At 32.7% G+C, this 22,354-nt stretch overlaps 4 protein-coding genes across 4 annotated transcripts in view; 1 reads left to right on the forward strand and 3 right to left on the reverse strand.

Annotated features, from left to right (window-relative positions):
* LOC108916069 (opsin, ultraviolet-sensitive-like) overlaps positions 1-9,734 on the reverse strand; it is a 13,243-nt gene extending 3,509 nt beyond the window's left edge. Inside the window, exons 1-5 of the mRNA XM_018722265.2 lie at positions 9,691-9,734; positions 5,930-6,130; positions 5,403-5,749; positions 4,999-5,171; positions 903-1,165 (exon numbers count right to left, since the gene is read on the reverse strand). Of these exons, the coding sequence (XP_018577781.2) occupies positions 903-1,165; positions 4,999-5,171; positions 5,403-5,749; positions 5,930-6,130; positions 9,691-9,734 (1,028 nt within the window). The remainder of the gene's footprint in view (positions 1-902; positions 1,166-4,998; positions 5,172-5,402; positions 5,750-5,929; positions 6,131-9,690) is intronic.
* A 4,397-nt stretch (positions 9,735-14,131) lies between these two features.
* On the reverse strand, positions 14,132-14,907 carry LOC111692537. Its single transcript, XM_023456584.1, has 3 exons — positions 14,646-14,907; positions 14,342-14,565; positions 14,132-14,201 (listed from the first exon to the last, which is right to left on the reverse strand). Exons 1-3 carry the CDS (start codon positions 14,688-14,690, stop codon positions 14,132-14,134), a joined length of 339 nt encoding a protein of 112 aa, XP_023312352.1. The 5' UTR covers positions 14,691-14,907.
* Positions 14,908-15,144: 237 nt separating this feature from the next.
* On the forward strand, positions 15,145-17,035 carry LOC108916070 (glucose-fructose oxidoreductase domain-containing protein 2). Its single transcript, XM_018722266.1, has one exon. The coding sequence runs from the start codon at positions 15,241-15,243 to the stop codon at positions 16,405-16,407; it is 1,167 nt and encodes a 388-aa protein (XP_018577782.1). The 5' UTR covers positions 15,145-15,240; the 3' UTR covers positions 16,408-17,035.
* Positions 17,036-17,100: 65 nt separating this feature from the next.
* LOC108916071 (probable FAD synthase) lies at positions 17,101-21,465 on the reverse strand. Its single transcript, XM_018722267.2, has 3 exons — positions 20,434-21,465; positions 18,372-18,722; positions 17,101-18,307 (listed from the first exon to the last, which is right to left on the reverse strand). Exons 1-3 carry the CDS (start codon positions 21,169-21,171, stop codon positions 18,044-18,046), a joined length of 1,353 nt encoding a protein of 450 aa, XP_018577783.1. The 5' UTR covers positions 21,172-21,465; the 3' UTR covers positions 17,101-18,043.
* Positions 21,466-22,354: the final 889 nt, after the last annotated feature.

Raw genomic sequence — 22,354 nt, forward strand, 5'->3', positions numbered from 1 at the left:
TATAAAAGTTATGGCAAAAAATGGCTTGAGGGGTGGTTATTTCAACCCCTTTCGAGGGGTTAAAATTTTCGAAAAATAGTTGAAAACTCGCATCTGTATTAGTAAACAACCTGTAAAAAAATTATTATTTGTACCTCGTTCGGTTTTCAAATTACAGCCAATTTTCATAATTTTTTTTAAAAGTTTGATGGCCCATATGTCTTCAGGGGTGAACATTTTACTAAGGCGATTTTTTGCAGACCGTGTTCTATTGAAATGTAGATTCACTGGTATCATTTATGCTACTCCATTCAAAAACACCCTGTATAATAACAATAAGACAGTAATTTTTTTTCTACCCCCGGCCAGGGGAGAAAAAACATAAAATAAAGGGGTTTTTCAAGATTACTCAAAAGGAGTAAGAGCTAGAAAAAAATGTTTTACATAAAAATGGTCTATTAACTTTTTCTTGTACTATTAAAAATAACAGAGTTAGGGTGGCTAGAAGTTAAGGGATGATTTTAGAAATTTTAAAAAATCATAACAAGCAGAAAAATGAATTAACTTTATAATTTTTTTTTCAATCTACTCTAAAAAATGTAAACTTTCTTTTCAGAAAAATAGATATATTTTTTAATTTTTAATAAAAAAGTTATAACAATTTCAATTTTTTAATCGTTAATTTTTATGATTTAACACTAAAACAATTTGTTTCTATGCAATTCGAATGACTATTTAAAATAATGAAAAGTTACTTTCGAAATTTTGTTTTACGACAAAGATAAAAAATCACGTTCGCTTTGAGAATTGTTCGTTTCCAGTAAATTCAGATACATGTTTCCATCTAGATTTCCCGGAATAATGCAATAGATAGGTACTTCTGCGAAACGCTTTAACACGACGCTTTTATCACTGATCATTACCTGTACTTTGGGTGACTGATGGCATATACATAGGGATCTATACAAGCTACCAGCTTACAGTTTAAGGCAGGTATCATCGACACGCCTGGGGTTAATAGAGATTGATCCCCGAAGCCTCCGATTAACGCCATGACGGCGTATGGCGTCCATGAAGCCACAAACAGGAAACAAATTGTTATCGCAGCTTTCGCTATCCTCAGCTCTGCTGACTCAGACTGCTGAGATTGGTTTGCTCTGAGGGACTCGACATTCATTTTTTTTGCCTAGAACAGGAATCTTTGTGAATTACAGCGCGTTTATTTAAAATATTCTATAATTTTTAATGGGACTCATATATCACATGGCTTTAACAGTATAAGGCCCATAAAGCAAGAACAACAACTTATGGAACAAATAAGTATACAGGTTGATTCACAACTTATCAAAAAAAAAATGAGGAATAGATGCGTCATGAAAAATTAAGTCAATATCGTAAAAAAAATTGTAAAATCCTTAGTTTCCGAGAAAAAAATTATTGTAGTATTTACAACCCTTACATCGCTGGACTACTGTAGTCTCTAGGGTCATTCGCGTTGTGCGCTCTACGCAATACGTTCTCTCTCCACGTGGCCTCAGGCGATACCGAATACTGAAATTCAATTTTAGTATTAACATTTTTGCGATAGTGTTTATATTAGTTTTTCAAGTGTCAAAAATGGCTTGCGCGTATAGCAACTCGGAGTTGATGGATATCGTTTTAATTTATGGTGCAGCCAGACAACATTTGTGTTAGTTTGTAGAAATGTAGAAACTGGGTAAGACGGAGTCGACGGGACGGGACGGACCCAAACGTCGGTGGACAAAATTTTGAACAGTTGTAACATCAGTGTCATCAGTTATGTTATTTTATTAATTAATAAAAACAATAGCGGCAAAAGCAGTTGAATTATTTGTTGCATTATTTTTTGATATAAAATAGGTGTTATAAAATTTTATTTACTTCTTTTCTTGGAAAGAATTTTTTTTCAATTTGCCGTTGTACTGGTCGCCTTGCGCAAGGTCAGGTTTTTTAAAACGCTCTCGAACTGCTCTTCTTGATTTATTTTTTACAAAATTGTATTTGTAGTTCCGTGTACATTCAAAAAAATTTTTTTGGATAAGTTCTGAATCACCCTCAAACAAACGAAATTTTAAAAAAGTTGCATAGTACTTTCTACAATGACCATACTTACCAAAAACAAGAATTTAATGCTACACGATACTGATCAAAGAATATACAGGGTGTTTCACAGCAATGGACCATACATTTTGGGAGTAATAGAATATACAGTCCGTACGATATTTGTTGAGATGTAATTCCAAGAAGACCTTTGCGTCACTTTCTTGGATTTAACCGCGTTCAACACCCGAGGTAGAAAAACAATAGCGGCGCGGCGTTCAGCGTAACAACTTGCAGTGCATAATGTGTTTTGCAGTTACGAAGGCGTGTTTCTTCGTAAGTGTATCGCCCTGTGCATTTTCAGTGTAATTTCTTATTAAAATAAATCAATGGAGAAGAAAAATAAAAGAAAGGAATTTAATTGCCAGTCGAAGACTATCGTGTTTAACGTGTATATTTTCTTTATATACAGGGTGTATCTAAATAACACCGAAAAAATGTAAGTTGCGATTCTCCGATGAAAATTAGTAGGAGTCTTGAGTGTAACATTTTTTGAAAAAACTCTCCCCTAAAAAGTTACGCCCCTCCAAAAATTAAAAAAATATATTTTTTTTATCTTCTATGTATATCAAGCTAAAGAAACCAAACTTGGTAAACATATCTGTCAAAAAAACTACACTTTTTGATTTTTTTTCAACCCTGAAGTATTTTTGTAAGAGGTTGAAATAATTAATTTTTAAAAATGCATTGCAATACATTTATTTTTTTTTCTCATAAATCCTTAACTTTTCGAAGAAACTTGAAGAGATCAAAAAGTTAGTAAATGAAGGCTTCTTAGACATATTTTTTAAAAGGAAAAAATTTTATCGAAAAAAATATAAGAAAAAATGTCATAGGGGTTGATTATTTCAACCCCTTACAAAAATACTTCAGGGTTGCAAAAATTTCTAAAAGTGCAGTTTTTTTAACGGGTAATGTTCACCAAGTTTGGTTTCATTAGTTTTAGCTTATGGAATACAAAAAAGAAAAAAAAAATTTTTTTAATTTTTGGAGGCGCGTAACTTTTCAGGGGAGAGTTTTTTCAAAAAATTTTATACCAAATATCCCTATTAATTTTCATTGGAGAATCGCCCCTTACATTTTTTCGGTATATTTTAAAACAATATTCTGAAAATAACGCGAATAATTTCAAAGGACGCCCCTGCCGCCCCAGATCATTCTTCTCTTGGACTTCTGTCTCAACAAATATTGGATGGACTGTAAAAAAATAATAAGATTCTTTCCTGTGAGTCTAATGTCTTGTGTTTTCAAGATACAATCTCAAAAATAATTAAATAATTTTGAACATCGTATTGAAATTTGGTATACTTAATTGTATATTTTTGGGTCAAAATATCATGTTTTGGCTAGTTTTTAAATGGGTTTGTTATACTGCATGTCTGATATATTTTATATTGACTTTTTAAAAATATTTAAAAAATATGAAAAATTGAAAAATGACTTGTTTTACATACCTAGGTATGTAAAAATGGAAACCAAGGAGCAATGACATAAAGGTAAACTTTTTGAAAACTTTTTATTTTTTTTTTGTTACACTTAAATTCAGTTAAAAAATAAAATTTGTAATACATACTCAAACAAATCAATTTCTTCGCCGCTGCTATTCATGTTGAATATAATTTCCTAATAAATAAGTGGTTACTTACCTGTTTCTTGACTTGAATCAACAAAATGCCACTAAGGTACAATTTTCAACACCTTGAACCTAATTGGTCACTCTGACGCCCTGATGTCGAATGATAAAATGCATCTCATCGAGCACCTCGTGGACAAACTATTACGCGCATGTGCAAAATACAAAATTTTCTTCAAAATGCCTCGAAAATGCACCAAAATTCCTCCAAATTCCAGAAAATGCCTCAAAATGCCCTGAAATACCACAAAATACCTCCAAATGTCTCAAAATGCTTCAGAATTCGAGAAAATGCCTCGAAATACCTGCAATGTGTACACCAAAATGCCTCGGCGAAAGAGCCCTCGGTTCCGCACAAGTTGACTGACGACCAAAAATTCCTCAGAATTCAACATTCGGAGGACATAATCACGAAGGCCAAAAATGACAAAAACTTTATTTACAACATTGTGACTGGTGATGAAACGTGGTATTTTCAATATGATCCAGAAACCAAACGCCAAAGTGCCGAGGGGAAGGCGCCAGACTAGTCAAAACCCAAAATATCTCGTTTGGAGAAATCAAAAATAAAGACAATGTTGATTTACGTTTACGATTCCAAGAGCATTGTATACAAAAAATTCATATAACCGCTCCAAACCGTTGATGCACCATCTATCTTGGCGTTTTGAAGCGTTTGGTACATCGTATTCGTCGTATTTGGCCAGAATATTGCGCAGAAGGAAGTTGGCGTTTGTTGAACGATAATGCGTCATTTCATCGGTCGACAATTGTGACGATTTAAATTTATATAAATCGTATTTTGACTGTCGACCGCTCCCCGTATTCGCCTGATTTGGCACCGTGCGACTTTTGCGTTTTCGAAAAAATGCATTTGCCGATGAAAGGAAAGCGTCTTGTGGACGTAGAAGCCATCCAAAAGCTACTACCGACACCGACAACCTAAAGGACATCCCGGCCAGCGATCCAAAACACTCATTTGACATGCTTTTGGACCATGTAAATTGCTGTATTGAGTCGCAAGGGCACTATTTTGAATAAAATAAATCGGTTTTGTCAAAAAAACTTTTTGTTGCTCTTATTTTTTAAAAGTCCTGTTTACTTTAGAACGCACATTGTATCACTAGGTGCTTTATAATAGATACTGTGATTAGCTGGTGCTACTTCTTCATTCATAAAGAATCTGCAACCTTAAATATCAACTATTTTGGCGCTAAAAGCTGCTACTGCAAAACAAATTAAAAAATAAATTGTCAAAACAGTACCTGTTCCCTAAGAGCTTTTTCGTGACTGAATACTTTGTTAACAATTTGACTGTAGAAATAAATGATCATACTCATGGGAATCACGTAGGAGAAGGTAAATATGGATCCAATAAAAAGGCGAATGTCGAAAGTCCTGGTTAAGTAGTCGAAGGAACATGCAGTCAGAAATCCCTCTAAAATATAAAAAGTTTGCTACTAGTTAAGCTAACATACAAACGTACTAGAAATAAAACAAGTATTTGTTCACATAATTTCCTTCAAAAAATAATTTCTAACATAGAGCTATCAGTTTTAATGAGATCATAAAACGTGAATAACGTTTATGTATTTTTAGAAGAATTTAAAACTCTTGTGTGTTTAAAACTCTGTGCTTTTAAAATACCTGTTACTTTTTTTTAACTTACCTGGCACGAATCTTCCCCACACTTCCATCAACGGCAACACAGCCCAGGGTATGGTATATATCCAGATAAATATTATCATAATGAGCGCCTTGGTCTTCGTCAATTTACCGTCGAACGGCCTGGTGATGGTGGTATAGCGGTCATAGGCAATGCACGCGTTGGTCATACCAGCCCCTATCCCAGAGAGAGCGCCCATAGTCGCAAATATCCGACAGCCTAGGATACCCGTTGCGAAGCCGTGATTAAACGAATTGTAAATGAAAATCGGCGCTTTCAGCATCATCACGAAGTCGCAGAAGGCCAGGTTGACCACGAACATATTTGAAGGCGTCCGCAAACTTTTTGCCCTACGAAAAAAATATCCAAGATATTTGGAAATACATCAATTTTAAACAATAAATAGCTCAATTGTTAAGAAAAAATCTTGAAAAAATCGTAATATAAGTAATGATTTTTTAAACTAGGTACCTTATTCAAAAAACATAAGTTAAAAAATAAAATAAATCAATGCCAAAATACTTTCTTACGTGGAGAAAATCCATAGCACTATTCCATTCCCCACGATCGCAGCGAAAAAGAAGAAAACGTATACTAATCCTAAAAGAAGATGTAGTGAATATTCCGGTTCGGTATATTTTAACCAGTGCTCTGGCACATGAATTAGATCATCTGGTGCCACATCCCACCCTATATGATGAATTGTTCTACCATCCAATGAGTCCATATACCTGATAAATATTTAATTCTAGAATTCTAAATAGGTACGAAAAGATCCAGAATTTAAATGAAAACTCAAAATGCGTATAATAACGTCTCCAGTTTCATGGAAATTGTAAAATAAATAAGTAGAACTACGAGTATATTATACCTAGTTATAAATAGACCCTATTAAGGCGAGAAAATTTATTTTGGTTTCGAATTATCCTTGGAACAAGCGATTTTCACGAGCGATGAGAAAAAAAATTGAAAAAGGGTATATAGAGTGTAACTTTGAGTGCAGGTCATATTTTTACAGAGGCTTTCTTTGACCTTTAGAAACATGTATCAATAGTTTATTTTTATTTTTCAAATTTCGACGTGAAACATTTTTTATCCTTTTTTTATTTTCGTAACTTTCGTACCCCGCCACTGAACAAGCTAGTGTAATTTCAAAATATGGCGCGAATTAGGTTTTTTTTTTCAAAAATAAGGCCTAACTCGATTTTATTGGCTTAAAATTAAGTAAAAAATATACAGAATAAAAGCCTAAATTTGTGTATATGTAGAGGTCGAACGTCATATTGTTTATAACAAAAGAAAAAAAAGAATTGCTCTTTTTTCAGTTTTTCGCTTATATCTCCGAAATTTAGCCTCTAATCGACATGAGGTATACTTATCGATTTTGTTCCTGAAAAAATTTACTACAAGAATAGACTTTTGCGAAAGCTCGCAAAATTTTTTTTACATTGCAAAATTCGCGGGAAAAAAAATATGTGCTAAATTTTCAGAATTAAATAAAAAGAACAAATTTGACTGAAATTGGATGAATCTAGAGGAAAAGATAACCGTTGGGGTGCTCAACAAATTCCCGCAATTCGGACCCCGAATTTCAAAATGGCGGCCTATTGCAAAATTATAAAAACGCGAACTCGTATATTTTCTGCCCAAGTCAAGATATCGAAATTTTGTAGAAAAGATTCGAAAGGTAATTACATTATCTCGCGTCTGTGTAAATTTCAGATTTTTAAGTGGCAAAATAAAAAAGTTATTAACGCGGCGATTTTTTTGCAACAGGCCGCCATTTTGATATTGGGGGTCCGGATTGCGGGTATTTGTTGAGCACCCCAACAGTTATCTTTTCCTGTAGTTTCATCCAATTTCAGTCAAATTTGTTCTTTTTATTTAATTCTGAAAATTTAGCACATATTTTTTTCCACCGCTAATTTTGCAGTGTAAAAAAAATTGCGAGCCTTCGCAAAAGCCTATCCTTGTAGCAAATTTCCTCAGGAAGGAACAAAATCGATAAGTACACCTCATGTAGATTAGACGCTTATTTTCGGAGATATAAGCGAAAAACTGAAAAAAGAGCAATTCTTTTTTTTCTTTTGTTATAAACAATATGACGTTCGACCTCTACAAATACACAAATTTAGGCTTTTGCTCTGTATATTTTTTACTTAATTTTAAGCCCATAAAATTCGAGTTAGGCCCGATTTTTGAAACAGGCATGTATTTGGTCTAATTCGCCCGGATTAGTATGTACAATTAGGAACTGGGCTGTGCATTGTTGCCAAATCTTATTTTTAGAAGAAAAGTTATTAAAAAGCAAATTTCCACACCACTCGGCGTGAGGTTTAGCACGTTATTTTTGTTGAGTGGGTGTTAGCCACGTGCTCTACCATCCCACACAAACTAAAGTTTAATTCTTTTAAATAAGTAACCTAGCAATGATAAATGACATACACAAAAATAAATAGTCTGTTTACTCACCTGATTTGTGTAAAATAACACTTAACATTTTGTGGCAAATCTTCAAGTTCTGATACCAGGATCCTTTTCCACGGCGTTTAAAATTTCTGGTTCAAAGATCCCACAGTCTCTTGTTGTTGCTCTTACTGCTGCAACTGTTATTTTGATGGAGTTCCTTTTGTTGTTGCTGTTGCTGATACTATTGCTGCTACCATTGTAGTTGCTGCTGTTGTTGTTATTGATGAAGTTGTGGGTGCTGCTGTTGTTATAGTTGCTGTTATTGCTGTCGTTGTATGTTGAACCAATCTGACAAACATTTTTTTATTCGATACTTATAAGTCGGCGTAACCTATCTGATATCGTTTTCTTTGCTCCTAACAAAAAGTAGGCTCTAACCATATTAACTCTTTCTTGATACATGCTTCTTCATAATGTACAAAAACTTGAAATTAAAACACAAAATTTCGCTGTATCGTCACTGAACACTAGAATAACTTTATAACATTATACACTTACTCCACATAAAGACAATGTATGCACAACCTTCCCCAAATCGATAAAGTCGAAGACTAAACCAAATGCAACAGTTTTCGATCATTCCTATTTTAAACAGGTGCAAGGACAGTCGGTTCTTCCGCCCTTCAAAGGCATACCGCATACAAAACGGCGGCTTTTCGTCCACATTAACATAGACAAAAATATGGTGACTTTAAAATAACAAGTCGTTGTAATAAAATTAATCTGCTTTCACAAAATTAAAGAATTAAAGTGCATTTTAAAAAACTAATTATAACTAGGTACTCCACTATTTATTAGATTAAAAAATAATAATTTCAAATTCGTGTTTAGGGGAACACGTAATATTACACCTAAAAAAACTGACCCGCATTTAAGGTTACACCTGTATAGCTTGTTGCCGTTAACCTCTAATAAAAACAGATTTTAGAAATGATTGTAGGTGTGTTAGATTAAGCTATGAGAATTTTATTCAGGTGTTTCCTTAAAAAGAAACTTTTTAATAAAAAAAAATCGAATTTAATTTTGGATTTTTTGATGTCAGAGAGCATACAAATTAATTATTAAATAAAAAAAATATATTTTGTATTTGGGTATTTTGCTAAATGTAAAAAAAAAATTAAAACAATCAAATAAAAAAATCTACTTCAAAACGATTAGCCAAAATTAAAAAAAACACTCACCTCTAACACGCGCGACAATAAGTTCAGTTAACGTTTCAAAAAAATCAATCTGTTTTTGTTTTTAAAATTGGAAATGACATTTTTGTTTGAGTTTATTTGTTTATTTCATAGAAAGCTATATGGTTTCTATTATTACTTATTTTTTAACATTTGAAATCAACATCAACGATCCAAGTTCACTCATCAATTTGGCACACATCCTTTTAAGTTTCTTTACGCGGTTTTGCGGTTTTGCTTCTCCAAAATTTTAGCCGAACATCACTGAATGTTTCGTGACGAACTTTACATATTTTACCGTCTCTCCATTCGCAAGCAGCGACTTACCAATATATTTGAATACGTTTTGATTTGTTTCTAAAAAAAAAATGCCGCGCAATCATCGACTTACCGATATGACAAAAATAATAATATTAAATATTTTTTCTGGTGCGGGCCGTGCACACCCCTGCCCCGCTAGGTACACTTTGAGAAAAATCAACTAATTAAACTAACCAGATATTTAGCAAACAAACAAATTTTACTATGATGATAACATTTTAAGGTAATCTGCCAACAGACTAAAAAGAAAATCATTTTATAATTACTTTTAAATTATCTATCAGGGACATTTCAGTGAATTGTTTGTGGTATAGAGTACTTACCGAGCATTAGCCAGAGGGGAAGAGGTCCAGTTGAATAGTGCCATTTAAACCAGGTACAACAGTTTGTTCTTAATCAAAACTCACAACATCACTTGATTTGCTTTAGATTTTATAGATCTGTAATCAAATAAAGTTGACCTTAATCCACATAATTACATTAAACTGGGATTTTTATATCTAACCCTGACAAATCTAGTTTATTCAATTAGATAGGTACGATATAAATTTCACTGGCTTTTTATAAAAATTCAAGTGTTTTCGGTTTCATTTCTTAATAATTTGTATAATGACTAATAATCAAAATTTTGTTATTATGCCTGTAGATATATCCTGATCCTAACAAGATGTAATAAAAAAATTAGAGTGAAATCGCAAAGTCTATCCACTTGTACATTTGTAGACAATAAAAAACTAAAGCTCCTTATCAAATTTAAATTAAATCTCTTCATTTCTTTTGTAATTAAGAGAAATACTTACTTAAACATATTTTTGTCAATATTAAATTCGAAAAGGAAACATTTCTACTTTAGACAAGTATTCATTGGACCTTTTGTTTTAATAATTTGTGACATATCCACCACTACATAGAGTGTGTACAATAATTAACCAATAAACTTTGATGGTATATGAAACCATATACAGGGTGTCTCACGGTGACGGCCCATTAGAATTATTTCAGAGACTACTTCAATTTGAATTTTGAAAGTTTGGGATACCGGGTTTTCGGGCATGCCCTTCTCAACTAAAATAATGGCGTGCACGTACCACTTTCGGTTATACCGGAAGTCGCCATCAACTTGCTTATTTTAAAAAATTCCTAAAATTAACCGTTTTCGAGATATTTAATTTTTTTCCAAAAAATGGAGAGAAACAGTGACTAGCTTCAAACCATGTGTATTTTATAGTAAGAAAAATAAAGCAACAATATTTATAGTGGGGATAGCTAGACCCGTAAGCTTCCCATCCATACTTTCAAAGTGCGGCTTAATTGCATACAGGGTGCTATAAATTTAATGCCGAGTTAGTTAATTTAAAACCTTCATAAGTCGTTTTTTTTTAAATGGAACACCCTGTATGTTTTTCTATATTCTGATACACAATTTTATTCTCTTTCGAACGGTATCAGGGTTCCCTATACCTATCTCTTCTAGTTTTTAAGTTACCTATCTACTATTTTTTGCGTAATAACCTAAAATCATGTAATTTTTGCGAGGATAGCTATGGAATTTTTAGCAAAAATTCAAAACAAACAACTAAACTGTCAATTTGTTGTTAGTCTCTTGCAGTGACAATTTAATTTAGTGTTTATAAGAAATGGAAAACAATACATATTCAAATGCTGATATTTTAAATTTATTATTCATTCACGGTAGTTGCAATGGGATTATAAGCAGAATATGTACAGTTTTTAATGAGACATATCCAAATTTGCCACCAATGAGCAGAAAAAAGTTAAGAAGAATTTTAGCAAATCAACTAGAGTATGGTCGAATTTGTGCAGAAAAAAATTTACCAAAACGAATAACTTCAAATGAAGATAATGTAATAAATGTGCTAGCCTATTTTAATGTTCATCCAGAATCCTCAACTCGTGCAGCAGAGTATGATTTAGGCATTTCACGAGCGTCCATTCATAGGATGCTAAGAACTAATGATATGCATCCATACAAATTTAAGCTACTTTCTGCTCTTCATCCGGGTGACGCCGTGCAACGTGTACAATTTTGTGAAACGTAGTTAGTGCGATACCAAGAAGATCCACAATTTTTGCAACATATTATATGGACAGACGAGTCAAAATTTACCAGAGAAAGTATTTTTAATAGACATAATACTCATTTGTGGTCATCTGAAAATCCTCATGTTATCCGGGAAAGAAACTTTCAAAATAAATTTAACGTAAATGTTTTTTGTCTAATTAAAGATAACCAAATTTCTTACCATATCTACGAAGAAATTTTAAATGCCGACAGATATCTCAATATTTTTCAAACGCTTGTGGCAGATTTTCTAGATGATATACCTTTAGAGCAACTAAGGAAGTGTTGGTATCAATTAGGCGGGGCTCCACCTCACTGTCACAATCAAATCGATCAACAGCTGACAGCTGAAATATTTGAAGATAGATGGATGAGACGCCTAGGACCGTAGAATTGGCCAGTGACGTCTCCCGACCTCACTCCATTAGATTTTTATGTTTGGGGAGTAATAAAGCAAAAAGTTTATTCTACTCCCGTTGCTTCAAAAGAGGATTTGATTGCTCGAATACGAAGTGCGTTCCATCAATTGCCTGCAGCTGAAATAGCAAGAGCGGTGACTGATGGTGTTATCTCTAGAATCCACAAGTGCTTAGCTGTTAATGGGGGTCATATTGAACACTTATGACTTTTTTAAGTCATTTTTTATCTTAGTGCATTATTATTATCAACATACATAATTAAAATTGTGTATTAACTATGTATGAAGTTGATTTTTTAGAATTCTTCTCAACTTTATTCTACTCATTGGCGGAAAATTGGGATGTCTCTTTAAAAACTGTAAATGTTCTGCTTAGAATCCCATTGCAACGTCTGTGAATAAATAATAATAAATAACTGGCGATAGTTTAGTTGTTTGTTTTGAAGTTTTGCTAAAAATTCCACAGCTATCCTCGCAAGAAATTACACGATTTTAGGTTATTACACAAAAAATAGTAGATAGGTAACTTAAAAACTAGAAGAGATAAGTATAGGGAACCCTGATACCGTTCGAAAGAGAATAAAATTGTGTATCAGAATATAGAAAAACATACAGGGTGTTCCATTTATAAAAACGACTTTTGAAGGTTTAAAGTTAACTAAACTCGGCATTAAATTTCTAGCACCCTTTATGCAATTAAGCCACTTTGAAAGTATGGATGGGAAGCTTAGGGGTCTAGCTATCCCCCCTATAAATATTGTTGTATCTTTCTTACTATAAAATACACATGGTTTGAAGCTAGTCACTGTTTCTCTCTCCATTTTTTTGAAAAAAAAATAAATATCTCGAAAACGGTTAATTTTAGGAATAGGGAAACTTCATAAAAGTACACCTAAAATAACACGTAGAATCCAAAATTGCAATAATATATAGGGTGTTCCATTTAAAATAAGCAAGTTGATGGCGACTTCCAGTATAACCGGAACGCCATATATAACCGTATAACCGTATGTGGACGCCATTATTTTAGTTAATGCCCGAAAACCCGGTATCCCAAATTTTCAAGATTCAAGTCGAAGTAGTCCCTGAAATAATTCTAATGGGCCGTCACCGTGAGACACCCTGTATACCTACTTAAACTTTTTCTAAAGTGTTTTTTCGAAAAACTTATAATTTATTATATGTACTGTTATACTTCGCATGGTTCATAATATGCAGTACTTGCAGTAGGTATATGTACCTACTTAGTGAGAATTGAGAAATTAATTATGTAGTATGTAGTGTTGGCAAACTCGTTTTTTTTCAGTAGAATTTCTACTCTGACTAAAAAAAATCTGATGAAGATTTTTGATTATTTAATTTATTTGGGAGAAAAATTTTTTGTTATTTTCCAGAAATGTATTTTATTTTCGAGTTATTCGATTTTTGCGGTATATATGTACAAAAAAAAATTATTTTTTTTTAATCCAAAACCACGAAACTAAAAATATGAAAATCAGTTTTTTCCAAGAAGGTAGTTTAGGTACATAATAAACCAACCAAATTTTTAAAGGTCTGTCAGTAGTGTATAAAATACATTTTTTCGGATCTTCGTTTATACTGTATCTATCTAAAAAATTTTCGACCGGTCTTCAGATAAAAGCTAAAAGTTTTACATTACAATTTTAATATGTAAATTTTAATAAACATCATTATTTGCAAATTTTAATGAATAAATATGGAATATTTAAGTAAAAACTTTTTGCACTGCATCTATAATAATTTATTTAGAAAAAACCTCTTCTTAAATTGATATATCACAATAAATATGCAAATATTTATAAATAGGTACTTAGGTACTATAGAAATTCAACACGCCGCAAGTATATGTAATTCAGTGACATGCACTCATTAGTTTTATCATAAAAGGTACATAAACAGGCTATAATAAACTAGACGTATTGAAAAAAGGTATAGATAAGTAGCTGCAAACTGTATTTGGATTTTTTTGTAATTAAAATATTGAAATAAACAATTATAATTAAGTTAATTGATTAACAATCAAAAGCACTAGTTTAACTAGCAATTGAACTTCTCCCAGGCTGTTAGTTTTGTTTTATTATACGTTTACTTAACTATTTTACCTTAAATATTAAAAAAGAGGTAGAAAAATAGCGTTTGGTATGTATAATAGAGAAGCTGAACGAATCGGATCGGATCACCTTGTAGTTTCGTGGATTGAATGACACTAACATTATTTACACGCGGAGACTACCCAGGGTTTCTAAGCNTTTCTCGTTTTATTTTTTGAAGATGGTTCGTAGGTTTTTGAGCACCGAGTAAAGTGGTGACATCTAAAATTAAATTTAAGCTTTATAATATTATATTATTGTGAGCCTTAAATAAAACTTTTTAAATTTTAGTAAATACTTTTAATAAACTACCTATTCGATATATTATGTATAGGTACCTATCTATCAATTAAATATTTCACCTTAGTCTCTTTTTAAGTTTAATCCGTTCTCCATCCTCAATATCCGTATTACTGATAACGTATGATGAATTTGTTATGTTTTCAAACTCTCTTAACCATTTACCAAACTCTTCTTTGTTCGTGCAATTAACAAAAAATTGCAACTGGACGTTGGGAAACTTATCTTCACCTTCTATAATCTTTTTCTCCATAATTTTTGTTCCCCAGCCAGGTGGCAAAACAGACTAAAAAATTGGTAGATTTAATAATAGGTAGTTGTTCTTATTACTATACGCCAAAAATAGAAATTTGATTTGGTACTCACATTAATGAATTCTTCATTTAACGAGGAAGACACAACGTTTTCCATTTACACGTTACTTAATATTTTCCACAAAACACCGATACCTAAGATATACTCTTAAGCTTTTGGTAAGCAAACTTAGCAAACAAACAAAAAGACACTGCTAAAGACTATAAAATGAGGATGGATAAGATCAAAGGAAAACCATCGGAAAACAATAATCAATAATAAATAGCTGCCTGAAACCTGAAAAATTAGGTTAGTTTAAAAGTTTAAACGTCACGTAAAATGACAACGGCGGGAACTCCGCCCACAAGCATCATTTTAATTGGCTTATTTTAGCCTCATTACGGAATCCGGCGCTGGATGTATTCTTGCAGGTTTCTAAGCTGTTTAGTGTTTAAAAACCTTGGAGATTGTTTCTGTGATCTGTGCCTTGGAGACTACTCAACGCAGTTACTAAATCGTAACTACTTGTTTGTTTGGGTACATTGAACTACTTGTTGTGGATCGGTGTGAATGTCATTTTGTCATTTGTCATTCGGTCATTAGAAAAAATCAATTCTTTACATCCTTATAAATATGTTTTAAAGTTAAAATAAAATATCTATTCGCAATGTTACCGGGTATTGGTGTCTTTGGAACTGGGCCGGTAGTGAAAGTATTAGTGCCTATTTTACGTGAGAACGGATTTAAGATAGAGGCCGTTTGGAGCAGAACTCTACAAGATGCACAGGAAACGGCGAAAGAACTTGGAATTCCTTTTTCTACGAACAAAATAGACGATGTTCTGCTGCGTAAAGATGTAGACTTAATATTTGTACTATGTCCTCCAAATCTGCATGCCCAGATTTCCGTTAAAGCTCTAGGAATTGGTAAACACATTGTTTGTGACAAACCTGCAGGTTTAAGTCAGGCCGATGCCCTAAAAATGGTTAGGGCAGGTCAATATTATCCATCACTAATATCACTTATTAATCATCCATTCAGATTTTTACCGGCATTCACACATATGAAAAAGGCGTTGAAAGACAATTATTTATTGTCCCCAATTACATTAATTGACATTCGTATTCAAAGTGGATGTTTGTTTAGTGATTCTGATGTTTTTGATTGGAAATGTGATGATACAATGGGAGGTGGAACCCTAAATTTAATAGGAAGCCATGTTGTGGATTTGATAACATACTTATTAGGAATGAAAGCTGTTAAGGTCCACGGCTTAGTACGAACGTTTACAAAAAATACTGAAAATATTAATGGAATACGCAACATATCTGCCCCAGATTTTTGTACATTTCAAATGGAACTGGAAAATGGCATTTTAGTAACTGCCACTTTAAATAGCCACACTGTAGGAACTACATTTCAACAAGAGTGTATGGTATGTAGCAGTACAGGCCATTTGGTTGTGCGAGGGGGAGACTTGTTTGGAAGAAAAAATAAAGGTAACGAAGAAGTCATTTACTTAGATGTGGAAGATTTACAGTGTCCCATACCCAATTCTATTTTACCTAAAACACTAGTCAAGGGATTGTGCAAAATGGTATCTGCTTTGCGAGAAGCTTTTCTTCCAGTAAACGAAAAAGCTGGTTGGATTAAGGAGCCAGTTTGTTCGGCGGCTAATTTCGAGGATGGTTTATATGTGCAAGCTGTTCTCAGTGCCATAAGGCAGTCGTCCCAAACACGCCAGTGGGTTAAGGTGAAAGTGATGACAGAACAACCTGATAAGAACGAATTACTCAGTGCTGTAGTGAGGCGAACTGCTATTTCTATTTCATAAGATTTCAAATGTAGCTTACAATGAGGATAACAACAATTTGATTTAAAATGATAATTGACATATAGGGTGTTCCTTATTTATGTGTATAGATTATTAACATACTTATGAACAAACGAATTTCAAATATTTTCTATTTAATATACTCTATAAGTCGCATATTGGGAAACTATAAACCAAAAATTGTAAACCGTAAGCTTGCTACAATTTTTTTCGGGTGTCAATTTTTGAAAAATTTGAATTTTATCAAAATCTTATAACACAAAGATATATGTTCCTCAAAATACTCTCATGCCAGTTTCTACAAAAATCTATTAATTTTTTAATTTTATGTAGAAATTTAAAAAAATGCAATAGGAATATCGTTACCAGATAAAGAGATTTAATTGAATAAATGTCGAGTCAAAATACCCCTAAAGTTGTAGTTAAAGTCAAGATTATATGGACCTTCTTGTCCTTTATGTCTAATGGTTATTGTTTTCAAATAGAACATTTTATTTAATAACAATTATTTGAACTACCTACTTTGTAATGTTTTTTATTAATTATTTCAAAGGTCCACATTTAAATCAGGACATGCTTATTAAAAAATTTTCTTTTTTACAAATATGAATAGTTATTATTTATTTAACAATTTGTATTAAACGAAATAAATTTAATTTATTTTTATTACTATTTTTTTTAATGTTTCTCTCATCAATTTTTTTGTGTGGGACAAATTTGATGAAACTGACATTATTTTATCGATATTTTGAATTACATTTACAAATTTTTTCAAGTCACTTATGTGGAAAATGCCAAAGTTATGGGCTGTTGTCCACCAAAGTTTGTTGTCCGAGCTGGTTCACGGGAAATGTAGAAGTCGCATATTTAATCTAAAAGCACAGTGGATGTTTTCCTGCATTATTAACACGATTTCTAAGAATATGAACCTCATTGTTGGTAAAAAATTTAAAAATTGCAAGTTTTGACACCTGTGTGAGAAAAATCTATTGATTTTCACCATTTTTTTTTCACTTATTTTGAATAAAAAATACTCTTAAAATGATAGCATCCCAATTGTTGGTTCATGTTCTTTGTAATTTCATAAAGAAAAGAATCGGTGATTCCAGTACCATATAACAGTCATTCTTCCTCATAGGCATCATTCTGAGTTTGCGTCTATTCTTTTCTTGCTTAATAAGTAACTAGACTACCCGAACAAGCGCTCCGCCTTACCTGCTTTGCGACCGAGTACTGACCCGATGGGCGTTTGGTTTTAAGCTCATAAAATCGGAACGAATCGGAATTTCGTTTTGGAATTTTGGCAGTGCTTTCTTGAATAGTTGTACTAACAATTTATGCAATAAAAAACCCGATTTCTTGAATTTCGATGTGGTTTCCCCCTTAATAATGAATATTATATTTTGAATTTAATTTCTTTACCATATTTAAAAAACGGGCATTAAAATTTACCCCGATTTATGTATTTCAGTGCTTTTTTAAATTAAATTTTAAATGTCTTGGTGCACTGGTTAAATCACCACATTTGTTTTAAAGCTGATTATTGATTTTTCAGGAGAAAAAATGTAATAAAAACAATTGTTTAAAACCACAATAAATTATTTATTTAAAAACACCTATAATATATGTTTTTACATCATATGTTTCTTCCACTCCTTTCTTTGTTTTCATTTAACATTTTATATGCTGGCAAGTATATCTCAGTATCAAGATATATATCATGATATAACAGAGAGGGATTTCTAACTGTATTTGAAGCATTTCCTAAAGAAGTATATCCCATATCGTACAACTTACAATATGGAACTTTGTAATAAAGTAAGTAATCCCAAATGTCTGAGTAGTGCCAATCTAGCAGCGGACTCATTCTCATTACTTGAGGCCAATCTCGATCTGACATCTACAATAAGGAAAAGATTCAAATAATCTCGTCTATCGGTTCCGTTAACGCAGAAATAGTTTACCTGAAAAACTTTTAAGTTGCTTGAATAAGGATCTGTCCGTCTGGTCCCCATAAAGCAAGCCTTTAAATTTAGTTTCATTAACAGTATTTTATTCAGCGCCTCTTTAATACTTCCTGTCACAGTTATCACTTCCAAATTAAAATACGTTTGACACTGTGATATAAATTTATCCTGTTCTGGAAATGCATTTTTACTTCGTACATACAAACAGACAATGGGACTCTTGCAGTTTGGATATTTTGCTTTCAACACTGTGCAAATTAAATGCAATAAAACGGTACAATCCTTCCCTCCATTAAAGCTCAAAAATACATTGTGCGGCCCATACTCTCTTAGGCCTTTCTCTATAACCTGGAAGTTAAGATTGTATTTAACAATTTTTGAAGCAATACTTTATAAATGCAAAATCCCCTTATATTTACTTTTAATGTGTCAAAAACTTTCAATTATCACATATTTCTTAATAATTTATAACTAGAACTGACAAATATTTTGTTGCTACAACAGAAGAAAAAAATGTATTAAAGCAAATTTTTGTTAAATTATTCCTTCGAGAATACCTAATTTGTCAAGTTTCATAAAACATTTTATTTTCTAAGATTAACAGTGACACCTTAAAAGAAATATTCACATTAGCAACTCATTTCAAAGAGTGGTGAAAGATCGGTCGATAGCCTATTGCATCGACATACTTTCATCACTTAACCAACAGTACTTCCTATTTTAAAAAAATTACTATTAGTCAAGCATGAAGCGATATTAATTTGCGTATTACTTTGTTTTTTCTTTCAATATATTAAAAGTTGATTATATACCTACACAACAAAAAAAGTTACATGGTGTTAAAGTTTTAGTTAGTTATTTCCAACAAATATGTAGGTGTTAATAAATATTTTCTGTAATATCTTCATAACCGAGCATAATTTCAACTTTTGATAGGTATACATTTTTTATGTTGAATAAAATTCTCTATTTCTGATAGTTGTGTGTAAAAATTTAATCGTACAAAAAAGTTTCAGAAGAATATTCACAAAGGGTTGTAGCAAAATGAACCCCCTGTTTGATTAAACTTAATAAGAACATAATCAGTGCATACTTCATGAGGAGAAACTAAGCAACGGCAAATTTTGCTCGAATCGGTTAACTGGGTTCTGAGTTAAGGAGAAAACAAGAAATAAAAAAAGAAACTTTAACACCCTGTAACTTTTTTTGCAACATTTTTCGTTAAAGCAAATTTGTTAAATGGACACCATTTGGATTCTAGATTATATCCTTGAAGTATATGTAACATTCTTTAGGTGATGTATGTATTTTTACTTCCCACCTGTTTTAAAAAAATACACTATGCAAATATGCAACATTGTTATCTCTATGTTTATAAATTTAAAAGTGTATTGATAAGTTAACGAGTATTCCACATTGCACGAGTTAGCACTACTTTAAGTCACAGATAAGAGTTGGCATATATATAAATGGATAATAATTTTACATTTTTGTTTTTAAATTATATATAAAATTTATGCACAATTTCCTTTAACCGCAATGAGGAATTTGCATATTCTTTAACAGGAAAATATTTGGATTAGACAAGTTGTTGAAATACTAATGTTAAAGGATATGGTACCTAGGTATTATGTAATAGAAACATACAATGGAAATTATTATTATTTCCTTATCTCTGTATAAATTCTCCTCAACTGACGTAATTTTTCTTTAATAAATTCTTCTATACATATTACTTAAATTCACTTAAAAATTATGTATTTTTGTGTATGGACAATATCATACACGTCACATCATGTTAATTTTAAATAATGGTGGCTATTTTTTATAAACAAAATAAATGTTTAAAAAATTGTAAAAAATCTTTTAATATAGACAAATAATATAAAATCAAAAATACTAAATTGTAGTTCTTTTTTATATTTAATTGGGTATTTCTGGCATATTGAAAACTTTGTTTTTAGTTTTTCAATATCACAAAAAGTAATATTAAACTAATATTATATATGATTTAACAAGAATGAAAAATGAAAATGCATTTGTCTTACCTCCTACTTACTTCTATTGCCTGTTGAATTCGATCATCTGGATCTGCATAAATGTTTTCTAGGTCACTGTTGATGATATATGAATCAATTAAATTATTACTGAATTCTCGCTGTATTGTTTTTTCAACTTCAACAATATCATCGAAATTGGTACTTTCTAATGTAATAGAAATCTTATTGCTGTTATTTTGGCAAACCATTCTTGTTTGCAAATTTTTTATTTTGTCTAAAATTTGACTTGTATTTCCATTCTTTTGAATGTGTACAGTCTTCTTGTATTTAGTTTCGGATCTATACTGAGCCAAACGTTTTTTCAGTATATTTAAATGGTTTTCCATATATATCTCATTCAGAACAAATATGGTTTGCATATGAATAACAGGATATACCAAATCATTTCCTGTGAGGAGTTTACAGGTGACTGGTAATTGATAATTATTAGATTCTTGAAGATTGTCCAGCACTGCTTTGAATTTTGTATTTTCTGTACGGTCCTGAAACGTTATATTTGCAAGTGCTTTAAAAATAATATCATTGGATAATTTGCCTACAACAATTACTATGTCGAATTGTTTTGATAATGTTTTCAGTTCATTGGTAACAATTCTCTCATTTTCATGTAAAACTGAAAATTTCTTCACTAAATAATTCAGGTAACTTAACTCGGTTAACAACTTCTTTAAAACATCATCTTGTTTTCCTTGAAGAAAAAGATCACAAACTAATATCACTGCTACCGTCTTAAACATTTCCGCTTCGTGACTGCACTTTCACTGAATGTAAAGGTAGCATAGCAAAAATTTATAAAGCCGAATACTTGTACCTAGCACATTTTATAACTCACTTGACATTGACAGTGACAGCATTAACAATGAACTAAATTACGAAAAATACTAAATTTATATGCCGATTCTCACTTATCAAAACCTCAGGCCTTTTCTTGTAAAAAACCCTGGGTGTTCACCCTTCAAATTGAAATTAGAACATGTTCTATTTTTCTGTTGTGGCTGACGAGCTTTTCGTGAAAATTCACTGTCAGTAGATTTGTGAGTTGGTATTGTTGGTAACGTGCTTTTGACAAGTATTAGGGATTTTTTTGTTTTGTTGGCGTTACTTACGACACCACAGATTTTGATCAGGAAGACTAGACGAGGTATTAACATCTAGATGCTCTAGATGTATCTCTTTGTCTTTTCATCTCATACAATTAGAAAAGAACAAAACACATCTGGAGCGTCTTGACGTTAATCCCCGCCATTATTCCATGGCTAGAAATTGGCCTCAATGATTTGGGATCGAGAGGGATTATCCCTCTTTATCCTGCCTCATCTCATGTAGGCCTGGACAGCCTTCGTAGGTGGGCCCCATCCGTCGCCTACCCCGACCGCAAATGCGGCCGGTGTGGGCGCTTTGTGGGACCTCCTTTTGTCCTGGCTGGGCCCCGCCAGCTAGGGCCCGTTCTTCTGGCGCTCTTCTTGCTTCGCCGGCTCGTCTGTGTAAACCCCGGGGGTAGTGTCATGTTTATGTGTGGTATGGTTGGGTAGGGTAGTGCGGCTATGCAGCCTGGGATGCGCTTTGCTAAGGTGGCCCTTAGGCTAGCGCGGGAGGGGAGGGGTAAGGAGGGTATGGGGGTGTGTATATGTGTGTGTGTGTGTCGTTGTCTTCGTTTCTTGATCCTGGCTGTCTCTGAAACAGAGAAGGTTAGCGGGCAGGGGGGGGGGTCATTGGGGTGGTCACCCAGGGTCAAAAACTAGGTCTTTTGTGTTTGTCGGTCACGTCGGGTACGTAGTCAACGGCTTGCCTGAGGAGGGGATTGTCATGTCTAGCGGCTACGTCAAATCGCGCCGCGCGCCATTATTCTATGGCTAGAAATTGGCCTCAATGATTTGGGATCGAGGGGGATTATCCCTCTTTATCCTGCCTCATCTCGTG

The sequence above is a fragment of the Anoplophora glabripennis genome, unplaced genomic scaffold (assembly GCF_000390285.2).
Source record: "Anoplophora glabripennis isolate ALB-LARVAE unplaced genomic scaffold, Agla_2.0 scaffold1857, whole genome shotgun sequence".
In the NCBI taxonomy this organism is placed as follows: Eukaryota; Metazoa; Arthropoda; class Insecta; order Coleoptera; family Cerambycidae; genus Anoplophora; species Anoplophora glabripennis.